The 20,913-nt window shown below is 45.8% G+C and overlaps 1 protein-coding gene across 2 annotated transcripts in view; it reads right to left on the bottom strand.

Annotated features, from left to right (window-relative positions):
• DLG5 (discs large MAGUK scaffold protein 5) overlaps nucleotides 1-20,913 on the bottom strand; it is a 469,022-nt gene that overhangs the window by 232,252 nt on the left and 215,857 nt on the right. For both annotated transcript variants that reach the window (XM_029609514.1, XM_029609515.1), the window contains 2 exons: nucleotides 2,676-2,801; nucleotides 976-1,108 (listed from right to left, as the gene is read on the bottom strand). In XM_029609514.1, the coding sequence (XP_029465374.1) occupies nucleotides 976-1,108; nucleotides 2,676-2,801 (259 nt within the window). The remainder of the gene's footprint in view (nucleotides 1-975; nucleotides 1,109-2,675; nucleotides 2,802-20,913) is intronic.

Raw genomic sequence — 20,913 nt, 5'->3', positions numbered from 1 at the left:
CTCTCTGGGGGCATAAGGGGCTCTGCTCCCCCCCCCCCCAAAAAAAAAAAAAAAATCTTCAACCTCTAAGTAGGGTTAGACTCATTGGGGAAGATTTGCCCCAGGGCCCCTCATCCTCTAAGGGTCAGTCCTGTTTAGCTAAGATAAGAGCAGCACATTTTTAAAGCATTTTACTCATGGAAATTGACTATCAAAAAAATTGCTCACCCTGAAAATAAATAAAACTTCACATGTTGTTCCATAACCCATGTACTTTAAGCTGCACTGACAGGAAGTGCTCCTGGGGGTGTGTTTGTGTAGGGGAAGAAAAGTACACAGACTGCATTTTCCAATCCATGTGTGTTCTTTTCAAGCAAACTTTTACCCATACAAAAAGCAGATTTAAGTGACTACACTTACTTTGTACTTATGGCAATTTTCAAAGGGAAAGACCTTATATACTTTCCCTTTGAAACTTTGTGCATAGATCATGGGTAAAAGGCACAGACAGACATGAGCTGAGGTGTTTTCCTCGATGTCTTTTGGCTGAGATCGAGAACCTGTACAATATGAGGTGAGGGGTTAGCACCCTATCCTACTTTACTGGTGAAATGATTACATTATGATCATAACATATTCCGTCACTCTTGAAATTACAAAAGCAGGAGTCCGGCACATTATGAGCTGCATCTCTTTTAAGAAGTCCGAGTGATTTTTGGATTGCGAATCAAAGTGGAGGGGCACATTCCAGGTGTTTCACTGGGCTTGCTACCCTCTTGTGATCATAGGCCATGACCAAATGTTAATTATCTCAGAAATTGAGTTAAAGTAGTAGCCTTCCTCTGGCTCACCACACATAGCTTCTCAACGAATCTGATTAGAGGTAGACACAAGAGACTGATGTTTTCCTTTAACTTAAGCAACTAAATAGGTATGTAAGACAAAAAAACTACAATCAACAGTACCATGAATTTAAAAATGTCACCATGACCTTACTCTGTCTTTTTCAAACTCTACCACTTCAGTTTCCCATTCAAGAGAATCTGTATCTATTGCTGAGTCATGAGAACTATGGGCCATCAACTGTCGAAATCTGGCTTCCTTTTCCAACTGGTTCTCCATCTTCTCTCTAAAAGAGAAGAGAAATAAGTGTTTCAGTAGCTCAGTATGTTTGAATTTCTAAGTTGTAGACAAAATTGAAAATCAACATAGTGTTTGTAGAATTACTCCCATTTGGATGATGCTTGAAGTCTGTTTATTCACAAAACAGACCCCTTAATTATTCTATCAGAAGAACAAGTTTTCTCTGTTGGCATTACATTGCAAACAGTGTAGACAGCATAGAAAAATAGATGATGTTAGCAGAAAAGGACCACTTGGTCTACCCAGTCCACGCATTTATCAAAGAGCATGTTAACCAGAAATCATTACTCTATCACCAACCATAGTGCTTTAAGATTAATATCTAGATGCATAGTCTAAAATATTTATAGTGAGCCAGTATCATGTAGCTATCAATCACTTCCTTGATTTTGTTGTGAATTAAAATTTTGAAAGCTCTTTTTAATCCAGTTGTATGTAACAAAAGCCTCTATTTTCTCTGCCCTTCTGCAGGACAGGACAAAAATGAGGGGAAGCCTAGGTAGAGTCTGAGACCACTGCCTTTGGTGGAGTATAGGAATAATGGGAAACATCACTTATGAGTACACAACCTAGCAATACTGGTTTTGTTTTTTGTATGCACCACTGAATTCAGATATAATACGATAATCTTTATGAGGCCAGAATATTGTAACTATGAGCTTAGCACATTCAGGGCCTGTTTATTAAAGCTTTTCTCCCATTCTGTACCTAGGAACAAAAAAAGCTCAGCAAATCAAGCCTTTAATGTACTCTTAGGCCGATGCAATATCTGCGCGGGGAGAATGGGACTCATGATTGAGTGCCTGCTCTAACACGCGCCAACAATCTCTCTGGGGCTCCTGATTTAATATTTAAATCAGCTGCCATGGTAAAATGGAGGCACTAGGGGAAATTGTGTGCCCCTAGTAGGCTCCTGGGCGAAGTGGCTGTCAGCAGGTTAGGAAAATGGATGCTTATTAATTAAGCGTCCCTCTTCCTAACTTGACCGTGGGCACACTTTTTTTTTAATAAAGGTTCTCCTCCCTTTTGTTCCTCCAACTTAATATTGTCACAATATTAAGCCAGAGGAAGTACAGAAAAGCAGTATTTTCTGATTTTCTGTATAATTTTTGAGCAGCCCAAAAAGCAACGCCTGCTCCGGGTAGGTATTAGTTTCTGAGGGTAAAAATGTGCGCGTTGGACGCACTTTTTTTTTTTGCATTGGAGAAAATAGCTAATAGTCTCGTCAACATGCATTTGCATGTGATGAGCACTATTAGTTTCAGGGGTGGGGGGATGGGGTGGTGAACGCGCATTCTGGATGCGCTAATCCCCTTATAGCATAAGGGGTTGTGGACGTGCATCCAAAACGCTCGTCCAACCACGGGTTATAACCAGTGTGCGCAATGTATTGCATCAGCCTGAAAGTATATTGTTTTAAAGGAGCTACTTTAGATTGACTGACAGTCATATGTAGAGCTTTCCACTACTGTAGTTACTAGTTAAAAATGGGTAGCATGTTGTGAAACAAGTGCCAAAATGCCAAGGTAAACCTAGGCCAAGCTTTTACATACTTTAGTTCCTTCAGCTCACGCACTGCATCATTTTTTTGCTTTCTCATGTCATCCAGATTGCGAAGCGCCTCGGCCAAATCGCTCACTGCTCTATCTCTCTCTCTTCTCAGGTTGTCGCACAGGGTCCTGGAAAAGTAAGAGGTTACCAGATACAGTGCAAGATTATACGACAGTACCTCATCATGAATGCATACTAACATGGCCAGGCAATCAAATAGGGCTACTCTGCAAAATGAAACAGCTCTGTAATAGAGTCACTTCAAATGAATTATACTGTTTCCAAAAAAAACACAACCCCACAAACTGTACTTCAAAAACATTCATAAAGTTTCATCAAAAGGTTCTATGAAATGAGCAATATTTGTTTATGTTTTGGGACTAAGGAAAGGTATTGTTTAAACTTTTGCTGCAGTACTCCTGGGATTCCTCTATCTCCAACATACACACACACAGCAGATGGTCTTATATCTATACTGTTTAATATGAAATGTCTTTCCAAATGAAACTGAACACTGTACACAATTGTAATATGATGATGAGTACTGAATTTACTAATTGTCTTTAGTTAATTCAAAAAACATACAAATATTTTCTTATGGTTTTTTCTTCTTTTCTAATGGAAACTGCACGTTAATGAATTTTAATTAATGGAAGCAATCAAAAAAGGTAAAAAGAAAGTGTTGCTACAGACTTGAACACATGTTCAATTTATTGATCAAATCTGTAGTTCCTAATTATAATCATTCATCAACACAGAGGTAAAGAACTTCCAAATTTCCACCAATGTTTCAATCACATACAGTCATTTATTTAGCTTCTCTAAGATGTGTCACAAAACAATCCAGTTTCTGTCATCCTCCTCATTTGTAAGCTGTCGGATAGTTAACTATAAAGCAGCAATTCAGCTTTTCTCACCAAACTATTTAGAAGTCTTGATGTAAGGTCCTTCCCGACGCAGTTTTTCATGAAACATCCGTGTTGGGGGTCCATTTACCCACACACAGATCGATACTCTAAGGCCGCGGTAGAAACAGTGCGGCAGTGTCAGGCGCACCCTCGTTCCCCGCACGCACAGTTCTCTTCACTTACCACTCGATACTCTCTTCAAATTGCATGCAAATGCATGCCGCGGCTGTGAAGCGTTAGGCAAGCGTTAGGCCCGCGCAACCCATTTTACTGTATAGAGCGCCTATACAGTATCCTGGGTTCGCGGGCCTAACGCTTCACGGCCACGCTGGTATCTGTCATTTCAAATGACATTTGAAATGACAGGTACTAGGAAGTGGACAGTTATGTTCTCCGATGCTCGGCAAACTTTCCCCCAGCCCCCGCTCACCTGCCCTGGCCGCGTCCGGTCTCCGGTGCAGCCCCAGTCCTGTCCCCTCCTCCCGAAGCAAAAAAAAAAAACCCGAAAAAGTAGCAAGAGAGCGAGGGGAGAGACGGGCAATCCTAGGCTCGGGCCTGCTACGGTAGTCCCTTCTCCTCTCCTCCCAATTTCGGCGCTCAAGGCGGCCGGGTGGGCGTGCATTCATCCAGGTAGAGGGAGCCGGAGGCCGCTTTCGCCGCCGGCTCCCTCTGCCTGGATGAATGCACGGCCCCCGCCGGCAGTGAATGAAATGCACGGGGAATGAGGGAGGGAAGAGAGGAGGCACTGGGGTTATGTTGAAAAGGCTTATATTCCCAAAAATCTAAGTACCTCAAAATTACATTAAAATAATTTCCAAAATCATTTTTCTTAAATCACTTATCTTAAAAATAAGCGGACTTAAGGTAATGGCAGATGTCTGAGCACACGTATGGTGGTGAGTTTCGGGGGACCCCCCCTATTTAAACTGATACACGGACATGATAATGGTGAACTGGATGTAGATTTATTATTGCCAAAGCACATTGGTCTCGAATGGACTCTCGTGATCAGAAAGAGAGTTAGGAGTGTGTTAGAACAACACGAGAAAAGGGACATCTGCCTGATTCTAAGATGGTGGAATCGCCACAACCTGCAATGGATGCATGAAGTAATACTCACTATTTCAAAGAGTCTTGGTGGCTCTAGAAGACCAGCTATCCAAATTACAATCCACAACTGATGAAATCAAGGAGGTGGGCGCGTGTTCGATCCAGGCCGCGGCCGGGTGGGCGTGCATTCATCCAGGCAGAGGGAGCCGGAGGCCGCTTTCGCCGCCGGCTCCCTCTGCCTGGATGAATGCACGGCCCCCGCCGGCAGTGAATGAATGCCCGTGTGATTTCGGCGCTCAAGGCAGTCACATGCCGTGACGTCAAGCGTCGTGACGTCACGCCTTGAGCGCCGAAATCGCACGGGCATTCATTCACTGGGGCCGGGCATTCATCCAGGCAGAGGGAGCCGGCGGCGAAAGTGGCCTCCGGAGGCCGCTTTCGCCGCCGGCAATCTCTGCCTGGATGAATGCACGCCCACCTGGACGCGGCCTGGTTCGAACACGCGCCCACCCGTCCGCCGGCTCCCACCACCGCCGCTGCCTGGATGAACAGGCACCCATCCGCCCGCCGGCTCCCGCCGCCGCCTCAATGACCGCACGCCTGGGGGATTCAGAAAGTGACAGGAAAGTGACAGGTATTTATACATATATATAAACAACTTACGCTGCAATGTTAATATGGAGGTCGTCCTTGGTTTTTTACACTTTACTCCCTTTGGTTTTAGCCCCATTTTTTAAACTTTATTCCCGTTTTAATTTTCGAACACCACACTAACACCACACTAACACCAAGTAGAGGGTAGGTGGTAAACTAACAGGTTAAGGACGCGGCAAAATATCGGGTTACAAAGGAGATAATCTGAGCGTGCGTCACAGTATCGGAGGGAATAGCTAATTCCTTCATTATACAGCTAATTCGTTCATTTACATATCATATGCATGCTGCGTGCGGAAAGGGTTATGCGTCTGTTTTAAGAAGCGCTAAGGACGCGTGAAACTGGAGACTGTATCGCTGGATCGCCTTACGCGTCCGAATTGTGCGCTCCCAGCACGTTACAGACGGGAAATCTTCAACCGCACGTTACAGTATCGACCTGACAGAAAGGAAAATTGGTTACCACTTGCTAATTTTCGTTCCTATAATACCACAGATCAGTCCAGACAAGTAGGTTTTGCATCCCTACCAGCAGATGGAGGCAGAGAACAAAACTTTGGGGATTTGTACATAACCAAGAGTGCCACCTGCAGTCCCTCAGTATTGACCTGTACCCAAGCCAAAGATTAGAACCTAAAGCCCTCTCCAGGGCAAACAGGTAAAGCAGGGTTGGAACCCTCTGCACTGGAGCCTCTCACCTCCAGAAACCACAAAAACATATGTACAAACTGCAAAAAACACTTTGGGATACGTTACATCGACTATCAGGAAATGCAGTTTTTCGGCAGCAATGGGGAGGGTCTCTGGACTGATCTGAGGTATTACAGGAATGAAAATTATCAGGTAAGAACCAATTTTCCTTTCCTGTTCATACCTAGATCAGTCCATATAAGTGGGATGTACCCAAACACCCCTGAACTGGGCGGGAAGCCGAAAGCCCAGCATGCAATACACTCTCACCAACGGAAGCATGCTCCTGAGCCTGCACATCTAATCGGTAATGCCTGATGAAAGTATGAAGCAAGGACCACACCGCCGCTCTACAAATCTCCTGAGGAGATAGCAATTGACACTCTGCCCAAAAGGCCACCTGTGCTCTTGTAGAATGTGCTTTCAGCCCCACTGGGATCCTGCGACCCTTACAAATATAAGCAGAGCAAATGGCCTCCTTCAGCCAACGAGAAATTGTGGCTTTTGAGGCCTTATCACCTTTTTTCACATCCCCAAACACAAAAAGGTGATCTGACCGTTGAAAAGAATTAGTGACCTCCAAATACTGCAACAGAGTCTGTCACACATCTAAAAGGTGCAGCTCCCTCTCTTAAGGAGAATCCTTAGACCACTCCAGGAAGGCCGGATTATCCACTGTCTGATTAACATCGCAACGTAACCCTGTCATTAGAAAAACGCAGAAAGGGATATCTCTATGACAAAGAACGCAATTCCGAAATCCACCTGCCTTCAACATCAGGTCCTTCAATGTTGCCCTTCTCAAAGGCTCAAAAGGCGCACCAAAAAGCACTCACAGAACAAGATTGGGGCTCCAATCCGGACACACCTTCTGAACCGGAGGCCGCAAATGCTTGACCTCCTTCAGGAATCGAACCACATTATGATGAGAGGCCACAGGCCTCCCCTGAACTTATCCCTAAGAGAACCCAAAGCGGATACCTAAATGCAGAGGGAGTTATAGGCCAAACCTTTATACACTTCCCTCCTGCAAAAAGCCTAAAATCTGAGCAATGACCACAGACAGGGGATCCAATCGCCGCTGTAGATACTGTGACTCAAAAACCCTTCAGACTGACAAACGCAAGAGACGTAGCGGGACTCTGAGCCTGGAGAAGGCATTTGACAAAAGTTCCTCATGAGAGGCTTCTAGAAAAAGTAAAAAGTCATGGGATAGGTGGGCAATGTCCTTTCGTGGATTACAAACGGGCTACAAGACAGGAAACAGAGAATAGGATTAAATGGACAATTTTCTCAGTGGAGGGGAGTGGGCAGTGGAGTTCCTCAGGGATCTGTATTAGGACCCGTGCTTTTCAATATATTTATAAATGAGCTGGAAATGAATCGAGTGAGGTAATCAAATTTGCAGATGATACAAAATTATTCAGAATAGTTAAATCACAAGGGGATTGTGATAAACTGCAGGAAGACCTTGTGAGACTGGAAAAATGGGCATCCAGGCTGCTGACATTACCTGCTGGGGTAAGCTGAGGGAAGCTTGCAGTTTTTCTTCTTGAAAAAAGAGACTTGCGATACTTTTCTTCACTGCTAAAGCTACACAGCTGCTCCCCCATGCTGTGCTGACTTCCGGGCTCTGACGTCGGTGGGAGGAGCCCCTAGACGCATATAAGATCGGCGTCCTACGGCGCTCTCGCCGTTGGCGCGTCGCCAAAGCCGCGAGCCTAAGGGGCGAGTGCGGCTTTGCCGGCTTAGCCGGACGCAGACGGACCACGACGGAATTCCCAGAGGAAAGTTATATATATTTTACCAGCAGCCATCGGGAATTGGTTGGAATCTATATTGTGTCCCAAAGATCTGGATTTGAGGTACTGTTCTTTGAATTTTTCCTTTAAATATACCTGGTTGAGCTCCTTTGGTAATGCCACATACCAAAAGGAAAGGGAAACTAATTACTTCTACCCCAGTAATTAGTTTAAACCAACCAAGTATTCAAGATCTTTTTGGGAGATCCAATATATTGTCACCAGAAGGCGGGGTCATTGGAGTTGAAGTCCAGGAGCAGGGACTAGACACCCTGACCCATGAGATATCTTTGAGCCCTGGTGCCCCATCGACACCAGATCCACCTACGAGAAGAGAAGGAGGAGAATTAAAATTTGATGATTCCCAGATCCTGAGCTTGAACATCTTACCACCTGATGAACAAGGAGTGTTAAGTAATTTGAATCACTCACCCATAGCCTCTGGGTCTCAGTTCTTAAAAAATCAGAAAGAGGACTTGAATACCGTGGTGATATCTAAGGAGAAGGGAACGGAGGGAGTTCGGGGGGAAGAAATGGCTGGGATACCTGTTGTTACATTTAAAAAATTTTCATTAGAAGAGATAGGGAACATGATTATCTCTATGCAGAAATCAATTAGTGACAGCTACAATGGTACAAGAGGGATTGAGTGTTAATAAAACTGCAAACAAAAGTAGAGAAGGTAGAAAATTCAGTGAATAGTCTGAGTATAAAAACTGAAGAGATGGAGAAAATACAATTAAATTTGATTAAATCAGAGAAGATTCATATAGAAAAATTGGAACAAATTGAAAATCAGATTAGAAGAAGTAATTTAAGAGTTCTAAACTTTCCTATAACACATTTACTCTCGCCCGGAGAATTGTTTAAAAGTTATTTAATTAATATATTGAAATACACTGAAATAACTTTGCCAGTGATATCCAGAATATACTATGTCACTCAAGCTAAAAGTAATTATGGTTTAGGAAAACAGAACCAGGATGAGGTGAAAGAGGATATAAATTTATCAGAACTCTTGGAGAAGTCTTCAGATACTGAAATAAAATCAAGAGCTACATTAGTTGTCCAATTTGCAGACATTTCACAAAGAGATATAATTCTTAGATTATATTTTAAACATCAGAGTTTAAATTTTCATGGTTATCCTATTAGGATTTTTCCTGATGTGTCCTTAAATACTCAATTAAGAAGAAAAGAATTTCTAGTATTGAGGGAACAAGTTACACAGCGGGGAGCTAAGTTTATCTTACGTTTCCCTTGTAGATGTATTGTTCTCTATCAAAACAATAGATATATTTTTAATCAGGTTGACCAGCTATGAGTTTTCCTGGACTCCTAGTCCTATAGTATCTCCTAGTATAATATGGGGGATTAAGAAAGATATGGATCAGACACATTATCTTTGAGATTTTTCTTTGGTATAGCCTGCTCAAATTTCTGTCCACCAATTTCTGCAATTACTAGTGAATTATTTTTTCTAGAATGCACAGAATGTAAACTATGTTTTTGTTTAAATTTAAATGTAAGTTTCTATACACAAGTTAAGTATACAAAACTGTGTATTTCTCTTGTAAAATGGAAAGATTAATAAAAATTATATATTAAAAAAAAAAAAAATGGGCATCCAAATGGCAGATGAAATTTAATGTGGATAGGTGCAAGGTGATGCATTTAGGGAAAAATAACCCATGCTATAGTTACACAATGTTAGGTTCCATATTAGGAGCTACCACCCAAGAAAGAGATCTAGGCATCATAGTGGATAACACATTGAAATCGTAGGTTCAATGTGCCGCGGCAGTCAAGAAAGCAAACAATGTTGGGAATTATTAGAAAGGGAATAGTGAATAAAACGGAAAACGTCATAATGCCTCTGTATCGCTCCATGGTGAGACCGCACCTTGAATACTGTGTACAATTCTGGTCGCCGCATCTCAAACAATATATAGTTGCGATGGAGAAGTACAGAGAAGGGCGACCAAAATGATAAAGGGGATGGAACAACTCCCCTATGAGAAAAGACTAAAGAGGTTAGGACTGTTCAGCTTGGAAAAGAGACAGCTGAGGGTGGATAAGATAGAGGTGTTTAAAATCATGAGAGGTCTAGAACGGGTAAATGTGAATTTATTTACTCTTTCGGATAATAGAAGAACTAGGGGCACTCCATGAAGTTAGCATGTGGCACATTTAAAACTAATCGGAGAAGTTCTTTTTCACTCAATGCACAATTAAACTCTGGAATTTGTTGCTAGGGGATGTGGTTAGTGCAGTTAGTGTGGCTGGGTTTAAAAAAGGATTGGATAAATTCTCGTCGGAGAAGTCCATTACTTGCTATTAATTAAGTTGACTTAGAAAACAGCCACTGCTATTACTAGCAGCAGTAACATGGGATAGACTTAGTTTTTGGGTACTTGCCACAGGTTCTTATGGCCTGGATTGGCCACTGTTGGAGACAGGATGCTGGGCTTGATGGACCCTTGGTCTGACCCAGTATGGCATGTTCTTATGTTCCGAATAGCCTTTCAGATGCAACCGCCGCCTCTCAAAAGCCAAGCCGCAAGCCAAAAGTGATCCAATCGGAAAATATGGGCCCCTGTCAAAGCAAGCATGGCAGATGGGCCAACCTGAAGGGTATCTCTTCCGCGAGATACATGAGATCCATGAACCACGGGCACTGCGGCCTTTCTGGTGCCACCAGCACCACTGACCCCGGATGAGACTATGTTTCGCAGAAAGTGCCCAACTAGTGGCCACAGGGGAAACACATACAGAAGTGCCCTTGGCCGCAGGGGATACAACGGAGCATCCAGCCCCACAGCGCCAATCTTTCTTCTGCGACTGAAAAACCTTGCTGTCTTTGCGTTGGCCCATGTCGCCATAAGATCCAACTGGAGGATACCCCACCTGGTACAGATGCGATGCCAAGCTTCTAGAGACAACTCTCACTCCCCCAGATCCAACTGCTGCCTGTTGAAGAAATCCACCTGCACATTGTCTGCACCCGTGACACAAGAAGTCACTATTCCCTCGAGATAGAGCTCCGCCCAAATAAACAACCACCGAGCTTCCAGAGCCACTGCATGACTCTTTGTGCCCTCCTTGCTAGTTGACGTATGCCACTTTCGAACCATCCTGCCTTTGATCCAGGGAAGGAAAGCTTCCAGCGCCCGGACCGCCCTTGATTCCAGGTGATTGATGGACTAGGCCTTCTCCTCTGCTGACAAAAGCCCTTGGGCAGTCCACCCCAGGCACACTGCTCCCCAACCCTTGAAGCTGGCGTCCGTGGTCACCACCACCCAGTCCGGTGTTTCTAGATCTATTCCCTTTTCCAGGTTGTGATGCGACAGCCACCACAATAGACTGGATCTGGATTCTCGTAGAAGAGGCAAAAGCACATGATACTCCACAGACAATGGATTCCACCTGGACAAGAGCACATTCTGCAACGGTCTCATGTGTGTGAAGGCCTCTGGAACCAAATCCAATGTGGAAGCCATGGACCCCAGGACCTGCAAATAAATTCCAGGCCTTTGGCACCAACAGCCACATCACCTGCGCCTGTAACTTTGCCAACCTGTCCAGGATCAGAAACACCTTCCCTTCTGGGTGTTGAAAAGCACCCTTAGATCAATGACTGGGCTGGAACTAAGCGACTCTTCGCTACATTTATCGCCCAAGCCAGCGACTGCACGGTGTCCATGACTCACTGGAGCGACTGCACATAATCCTCTTCCATATTTGCACGAATGAGCCAATCTGCCAGATACAGATATATCAAAATCCCTTCTTGTCAAAGGGCTGCTGCCACTACCACCATCACCTTCGTGAAGGTTCGTGGCACAGAGGCCAAGCCGAAGGGAAGAGCTCAAAACTGGAAGTGCTGCCCCAACACCACGAATCGAAGAAACTTCTGATGGTCCTTTCGAATGGGATTATGGAGATACCTCTCCATCAGGTCCAATGACACCAAGAACTCTCCTTTGCGGACTGCTGCAATCACAGTTTGTAACGTCTCCATTTGAAAACACGGAACCCTCAGGGCCCTCTTCACTTTCCATAAGTCGAGAATGTGCTGAAAGATTCCTTCCTTCTTGGGCACCACAAAATAAATGGAGTACCTTCCCTGCCCCTGCTCCTGCTGTGGGACGGGAACTATCACGTTTAAATTTAACAGCCTCTGCAGAGTCTCCCACACCGCCTCTTGCTTACTTCAAGAAACAACGTGGGAGTCCAGAAAAGATTCCCGACAGGGCGTGAAAATTCTAGAGCGTTGTCATCTCTCACTTCCTCTAGAACCCAACAGTCCAAGGTAATCTTGGCCCACTCCTCATAAAAGCAGGACAATCTGCCTCCTACCACTTCTACAGAGGAATGGGCGATGCTGACTTCACTGCGATGACTTTCCACCACTGGTCCCTTGGCCAGCAGCGTTCCTGGAAGATTTGCGGGCGCCTCGAAAGGACTGCTGCCATCTCACTGACTGCTTCGCTCCCGCACCAGTAGAGGAGCTTGCCTGACTGGAACCTAAGTGCCTTTCCGAAAATGGGACCAAGATGGAAAATCATTCTTGCTGGTTTTCTTATCCTCAGGCAACTGGATCCCTTTGGACTCCCCCAAAGTCTTCCTCAGCTGATGCAAATCTTCCCCAAAAAGAAGTTTCCCCTTAAAGGGAAGATTACACAGCTGTGCCTTGGACCACGTCAGCCAACCAATTTCGTAACCACAAAAGCCTGCAAGCCGCTACTGGTGAGACCATGATCCTAGCCGAAGTGCGCGCAAAGTCACAAAGTACATCCACGAAATAAGCCACTCCAGCCTCCAAGCGCGACGACTGCAGAGTATGGACATCCCCTGATGAGGCTTGCTCTTGTGCTTTCTGCACCCAGCACAAACAAGCCCTCTGCATCATGCTGCCACAAATTGTGGCACGGAGACTCAAAGCAGAAACCTTGAACATCTGCTTCAACTGAATCTCCAACTTGCTGTCCTGAACATCCTTCAGAGCGGCAGCCCCCACCACCAGGATGGTCTTCTTGATCACCGCGGAAACCACATCTACCTTTGGCACCCGCAGGAGTTCCAAGGTCTTCTCTCCATCAGGGGGTAAAGCTTAGCTATGGCCATGCCGACCTTTAGTCCCGCTTCCGGAAAGTCCCACTCCCTGTTCAACTTGTGAATCTTCTTAGGCAAGGGAAAAGCACTAGGTGAGCCCCACAGCCCATCCAGGACTGGATTCACGCCCTCATTATCCGACTCCTCCCGAGTCACCTTAACCTCCAATTCCTGCAACACCTGAGGAATAAGGGGATGCAATTCTCTTACTGGCTAAATGCCCTTCTACGCATTTATAAACCAGTAAGATGCTTACGTTCTTCTCAATTGAATCTGCTAGAAGTTCCTTCTGTTCAACAAGCTCACTTATATAGTACTCGTGAGACCTCTTTTTCCATTGCTGCGCCAACACAATGGAATCTCATTCCATTTGAGCTCAGGTCTTTGGATGATGTAAAAAAGTTCAAACAGTCATTGAAAGAGCACCATCTCCAGCGTGCATACAACATACTCTAGAGTGCTGCCAGCAGAAGAAATACCTTTACAGATTTGAGGATTCTGTTACATATTTTGGGTGATTGATCATTCATTTTATTTACATGAGATTGTCTATTTCTGTTTCTGTGAAACATATGCAATTCGTGTGTTATTGTATTTGCTATTTTTATGTTTTTATTATGTTTGTTAATGTTGTAAATCGCCTAGGCCTCCTTGTGGTAGGCGATCAATAAATTTTAATAAATGAAAAATGAATGAAATTCGTCCTTCTTAAACAAGTGGACCACTTTAGGGTCATCTCCTTCTGACACTGGAAACTTGACAAGGTTAAGATCATCCTTATTCGCAACTGGGTCCGCATTCGGAGCCACGTCCTCATCCACATCCAGATTGGACCCCTGCAAATCCAAAGGGTCCTCTGGCAAATTATGATCCCATATCCCTGGGATCAGCCTCCGAACCTGTGCAACAAGACCTACGCTTCACAGCAGATTCCTGGACCCTCCAGAAGGGACCACCTTTGGAATTTTGGAAGCACGATGGGAAGGCCTCCTCTTCGGACACCTAACCCCATCCTCTTCCATGCCAGGAAGACCTTATAGAGAAGTAGAACAAAGTCCGGTGAGAAATCTTTGGGATCCTCAGCCCTCTGGCTCAAGAAAGCTGACATCCAAATCCCCTCCCCCATCCTGTCCTTCCTGCACCACAGCAACAGAGGAGGGGGGGAATCCCTGGTGTCTCTGGCAGCTGCAGGCTCCTGCCTGTGATCCCCTGTGGGCACAACTGTCCCTCAAGGCCCCTCCGGGATGGCAGCCACAGCCCCCAATGGAGGGCACTCTTTTCCAAGGCCCCAGCCCTGTCGAGGTTCCTTCATCTCCCACCGTGCAGCCACAGCACAGGGACCTACTGCAGAGTTGCACTGACCAGACACCACAGGACCTGCAGGCCGCAACACATGGCTTTGGCACCATTACTCACTTGGCACACTCAAAAAGCCCAGCAGGCCGCACATGTGGCTGAAATGCCGCACTTTGCTGAAACAAATCAGCCTGGCGGAATGGAGCTCAGCAATGTCACTGGCCTAAATGGCGCACAAGGCAAAACTTAAGCCGCACCCACGGCTCCCCACCAGGCACCCCTGCATGACCCATAGCTCGGCCGTGACCTCCCTCAAACCCCAGAGACCCCTGGGAAAAAGGGACAAGGAAAATCCCCCTCAAACCTCCCTTCCTGAAAAGCACCAACAGCCACCACTGTCCCAGGTGCACTCACCGCCTCAGACTGCATCTTCAGCCACTGCAACAAAAAAAAAGAGGGGTTTTTTTGTTTTGTTTTTTTTAACAGCAGCTTAATAGTCGAACAGCAGGGTACCTCCCTGACAGGCCAGCAAATGCTCAAGAGCAGACTTCAGAAGTCCTGAGGGAACCAGTCCCCTCGCTATCAGGACCTCTGGCCAATTGAGGACGAACACCTGTCATGGGTTTCCAACTCCCCAGTCGCCTTGCTCCACCTGAGGGATGGTCCACCTCAGGAAGTCGCCAGAACTTCTGAAAATTTCTCTCTAACTTTATTTATTTATTTTTGTCAGACTGCAGGTTTGTATCTCTACCATCTGCTGGAGACAGAGAAATACTGAGGGACTGCAGGTGGCACTCTCGGTTATGTAGTAGTGCCTCAAAGTTTTGTTCTCTGTCTCCATCTGCTAGTAGGGTTGCAAAATCCCCTTATCTGGACTGATCTGGGTATGAACAGGAAACTCGACTGTCTTTTGATACATCATAGAGAAGCTAAATAAATGAATGACTATGTGTGATTGAAACATTGGTGCACATTTGGAAGTTCTTTACCCTATCTCTATATGTTTATGGATATTCATTGATGGTTGGGTTTATCACCTTTTTGCTTTAGCTTGTTCCTAATTATAAACTATAAACAAAAGCTGACCAAGTGTGTACCTGGTGTACAGATTTGATTTACATTCCACTTTCGGCACTTCAAAGCAGATTACATTCAGATACTGTAAATATGTGTGATATGAAGATTTACTACAAGATGTACTCAAGCTTAAGTGAATAAAAACAGTAAATCAATCCAAATTTAGAAGAGCGACAAACAAGATATTTTCTTCAGTGTTTCCACCTCCATGAGCCATTAAGCTGGGTTTTGTTATGTTAGTCCACTAGATATACTAACTTTCAGAGTTTACCAAAAGAATAGTTCTTATAACTATATTAATGAAGCTATACTGGTAAATTTCAAATGAACTACCATTTGAGCATCACCTCTTAGTGATAATTTTGAAAATCGCACTTTGACCTCCTGCATTTCGTATATCCATGGCAACTTTTATTCCTGGCCAAAAGGCCTCATCTTAGAAGCAGAAAAATAGCCTTAGCAATTATCAGCATGGTTTTGCCATTGAAAGCTTCATACTACATAAAGCCAGCTCCTTCTCTCTTTTGAAGCCTCAATTCCTTGTATGCAAACTATTTTATATCATCTACATGCAGTGTCACAACTATGCACAACAAGAATGATTATCAAACCTAGGTAGTTAAAAAAATTATTCTAGTCTATTTTGTGCTTATGAAAAATTAACAGCACTGAAAGCCAAAGTCCTTTATTTATTTAATATTCTGCTTTTTCAGGCATTACAAAGTGGATTACAGAGAGCAGGTACAGCAAAGGCAGGGCAATGCAAGCTTTTCCACATTGCCCTACCAATGTGCCTCAAACCTGTTCTAGGCGAGATAGCACATCTATGAGCAAGATATGCTATCTATGCTGAAACTACCAAGAAAGGCAGCAATTACTATCCAACTGCATTGGAGCCTGCCCACTGGGAACTGGACTGAGAGCATCAACTCATTCACATAGGACATAGAACAGCTTTAAGACTACTATGACTTTTGGTCCTTTCCAACCAGAGTCCGATTTGAACCAGTGACCCGGACATGGAAAGCTGTATAAGCACGTGCTAATGACTAGTTTCATTCACACAGGATTATTAACTTTTGGGTCATTTTTTTTTCATGCATCATTCTGTTACACAGGGTTTCACAATTGGGATCACAAATGCCTCAAAACAGCAGTATTCTTCAGGTGTCAGCAGCATTCACCGTGGAAGTCAGCATCAGGCCTATGAGCCAGCATTCACTCACTGCACTTGCGTGTTTCTGTAGTGACTGGAAGAGCTGAGTGAGCACATCAGCTAGCAAACAGGGTGAGTGAAAGTGGAGCAATTGTTGGAGGGAGACTGCATACCTGTTTAGTTTTAGTCGACCTCTGGGATCACGTGAATTTTCAAATGATAAGCAAATGTTGCTTACCTGTAACAGGTGTTCTCACAGGACAGCAGGATGTTAGTCTTCACATATGGGTGACATCACAGGATGGAGCCCAACCACGGAACACTTTTGTCAAAGTTTCTAGAACTTGGACTGGCACCTACTGGGCATGCCCAGCATGGCACTAAACCTGCAGGGGTCCCTCTTCAGTCTTGTTCAAAGCTACAGGAAGTGCCGAAAAATAAAATAAGAAAATGTAATGAGCCAAACACCGCGTGGCGGCGGGCAGATTTCGTGAGGACTACCATCCTGCTGTCCTGTGAGCACACCTGTTACAGGTAAGCAACATTTGCTTTTTCACGGGACAAGCAGGATGGTAGTCCTCACATATGGGTGAGTACCGAGCTGAGGATGTCCAAGAAATGCACCAAATGTACACAAGATGTGCAATAGGCACAAGGAGTGGGGTGGAATTTGGTAGCGGGCATCCTGAACCCTAACGGGCACGCGGAAAGGTGTTGGTACATCAAGTTGTGAATAAGTTACGCAGGACAGATTGGCCGAAGATGGAATCTTGTCTTCAGGCTTTGTCCAAACAATAGTGGGCTGTAAAGGTATGGAGAGAACTCCAGGTGGCAGCCCTGCAAATGTCAGGAAGCAGCACCGAGCATAGGTGTGCTACTGAAGTTGCCATGGTCCTCACAGAGTGTGCTTTAACACGGTCTTGAAGTGGAATGCCTGCGTGCTGATAGCAAAAGGATATGCAGTCCGCTAACCAGGAAAGAGTGTCTGCTTACCCACAGGCTGCCCCAATTTAAGGGAATGGAAAGAGACAAACAATTGAGTGCTTTTCCTGTGGGCAGCTATAAGGTCTAGGTAGAACGCTAGAGCCCGTTTACAGTCAAGGGTAGGCAGAGCTTGCTCTCCTGGGTTTCAGTGGGGCCTGGGAAAGAAGGTAGGTAGTATAATGGATTGATTGAGATGAAACTCTGATACTACCTTAGGCAAGAACTTAGGGTGAGTGCGGAGTTCTGCCTGGTCCTGCAGAATTTTACTGCAAGGCAGATAGGTAACCAGGGCCTGTAACTCACTAACTCTGCAAGCCGAAGTGATTGCCAAAAGGAAAATCACTTTCCATGTGAGATAGCGTAGTTCACAGGATTGGAGAGGCTCGAATGGTGGTTTCATGAGGCGACCCAAAACCAGGTTGAGGTCCCAAGAAGGGGCCGGAGGACACAGTGGAGGCTTGAGGTGAAGCAAGCCCTTCAGAAAACGTGTTACAAGGGGTTGTACTGTTATGGGAACATCCCCTACACCTTTATGGAAGGCAGCCACCGCACTAAAATGCATTCTAATGGAGGAAGTTTTTAGACCGGACTCTGACAAGTGCCAGAGATAGTCCAAAAACTTCATGATTGGACAGGTAAAGGGGGTCAAGGGATTGAGAAAAGCACCATGACTGAAACCTGTTCCATTTGTAAAGGTAGGATTTTCTCGTGGAAGGCTTCCGTGAAACAATCAGGACACAGGAAACTGATTCAGAAAGGTTAAGTGGCTGAAGGACTGGTTCTATTGCCTTGGACTGGAGCAGGAGGGAGACCACCTGTTCCAGAAGGATGGAGTGATCTGATGTTTTCCACTTCGGTAGAGGTGGGGAGTCCGGTGGAATGGAGAGAAAGTTGAGATGATAACCTTGAACGATTATTGCTAGGACCCACTGGTCTGAGGTGATTGAGTGCCACCTGTTGTTGAAATGGCATAATCGCCACTGGTATGTGAGGCAGTGGAAGCTGGCTGCTGCTCTCTATGCAGGAGTCAAAAACCAGAAACAGGGCCCGGCTGAGGAGCTGCTTGCAGCTTTTGTTTTCATATCTGACGAGTGGGTTTTTTTAAATGGTCTCGTAGAGCGAGTTCTATCCGGTGGCGGGTAGGATTTCTTCGGATGGAAGAAGGACTTTTAGTGTCTTTCCGGAAATGCTGTTTTGAGGAGTACTCAGAAGGCATCACAGAGAGCTGTCTCAGGGTCTCATGATGGTCCTTGAGTTCCGCCACCGTTCGTTGAATCTGTTCGCCGAACAGATTGTCTTCTACACAGGGCAGGTCGGATAATCTGTCTTGCACTTCAGGGCGAAGGTCCGAAGACTTGAGCCAGGCCCATCTTCTTGCCGAGATAGCAGCTGCAGATATCCTTGGCACTGCTCCCAGGGTATCGTAAGATGATCTTATCTCATGCTTGCCCACCTCAAAACCCTTGTTTACTAGGGTTTGGAGCTGATCTTGAAATTGCTGAGGCAGGGAGTCTGTGAAGTGTTGTATCTGCTTAAATAAGACCCTGTTGTATTGGGTCATATAGAGCTGATAAGAGGCGATTCGGGAGATGAGCATTGAGCCCTGGAAGACCCGGGACCAATGGCATCTAGAAATTTTTGCTCCTTGCCTGGGGGAAAGGAAGTGTGGGGTTTTGATCTCTTTGCCCTCTTTTGGGCAGATTCTACCACCACAGATTGGTGATCCAATTGAGGTTTTTGAAAACCTGGGGCTGACTGTACCAAATAAGTGGTGTCAGCCTTCCTGTTGACTGGAGCAACAGAGCTAGGGTGTTCCCAGTTCTTTTTGAGGAGATCCAGTAGAACTTGGTGAATAGGGATGGAGTTTACTTCCTTGGGAGCATCCAGGAATTGCAACAGATCCATCATTTGATGCCTGTCATCTTGTTCGGTCTGTAATTGGAAGGGAACCAATTCAGACATCTCCTTCACAAAATTTATGAAGGAAAGGTCCTCTGGAGGAGAACGCTTTCTACTTTCAGTAGGAGAAGCTGGTGAAGGCAGGTCATCGGTGACTGGTGAAGAATCATCAGTCTAGGTATCATAGGGATCAGCACCTGCCCCTCTAGGAGCCCGAGGGGGACAGGATGGTGGAATCCCTGAAGGTCCTGGTTTAGGCTCCGAAGGAATCGAAGGAATAACTGGAGGCACCGATGAAGGCATCGAGGGCATCAATGGATGGATCGGTGGCGCCGATGGACACATCGGCATCGATGGCTGAGGCATCAGTAAGAATCCCGATGGAGGGATGCGGAACGGTGTTTTTCCTCCCGATGATAAAGTAAGCGGTGAGGGCATCGGAGCCATCGGTGACCCGGGATCCATCGGTGGAAAAGCGGCAATAAGTGCTTCCATCTTCAAGAGCAGTAGTGCCAGCGCTGCCGGAATCGGGTCGGTGGTCGGTTCCACGATCGGCACCAGTGTCGGTGTCGGAGGAACATGGAGTCCATGCATCGCCTTGTTGATGGCCTCCTGAACCAGCAGGTCCAGTTCTTCTCGGAGACCTGGAGCAAGCAGTCCCGGCTCCGGAACAGAAGAAGGAGGCAATGGCATAGCCGGAGGGACCATCGTTAAAGGCGGAGTCACGGCTCCCAATCCCCTTTCGGGTGCAGGTTGCCTCAGTAACCCGGTCGCCGAAAAGGTCGGTGCCTTTTCTGGACGGGGTTTTTTCGACGATGGCGAGGTTGATGATTTCGCTCCCTCGATGGTCCAAGACTTTAGATGTCGGTGGCGATGTTTCTCTCTATGATCCCTTCGGTCCTGAGGGGGAGTAGAGGTGGTTGAAGGCCGAGAAGTCGTCGATGCTGGACGGTCACTGGTCGGTGGTCGATACTGGCGAGAAGATGACGGTGCCGGTTCTGACGACGTCGATGCAATAGATGGCGTCGGGGCTTGAGCATGGAAGAGAAGTTCCATCTTCTCCATTCTGGCCTTGAGACCTTTTGGTGTCATTAGGGCACATTTGGTGCAGGTCAGGACATTGTGTTCACATCCAAGACACATTACACAGACCTTATGAGGGTCTGTTACGGACATAGTGCAATTGCAGTCCAGGCACTGACGGAATCCCGACACCATGGCCATGAAAAATTTGAGCCGTGGTACGGTCGACGGCCTGTAGGTCGCGAAGGCCAAACTAGACGGGAATCGACTGAAAACGAGTATAAAACTTACCGGAGTATGACGGCTTGAAAAAATTGAAGAAGGGACCCCTGTGGAGTAAGAAACGCTGTAGTAATTCCATGAAGAAAATTCCTGTCAGGAATCTCTGTGGCGCTCCTTAACTGCGTGGCTATTGCTGCGTGGACAAAAGAAGACTGAAGAGGGACCCCTGCTGGCTGCAGGTTTAGTGCCATGCTGGGCATGCCCAGTAGGTGCCAGTCAAATTTCTAGAAACTTTGACAAAAGTGTTCTGTGATTGGGATCCATCCTGTGATGTCACCCATATGTGAGGACTACCATCCTGTTG

Source organism: Rhinatrema bivittatum, chromosome 7 (genome assembly GCF_901001135.1).
Source record: "Rhinatrema bivittatum chromosome 7, aRhiBiv1.1, whole genome shotgun sequence".
Lineage (NCBI taxonomy): Eukaryota > Metazoa > Chordata > Amphibia > Gymnophiona > Rhinatrematidae > Rhinatrema > Rhinatrema bivittatum.
Note: the sequence above shows the minus strand (reverse complement) of the source record. Positions and strands in the feature narration are given on the sequence as shown.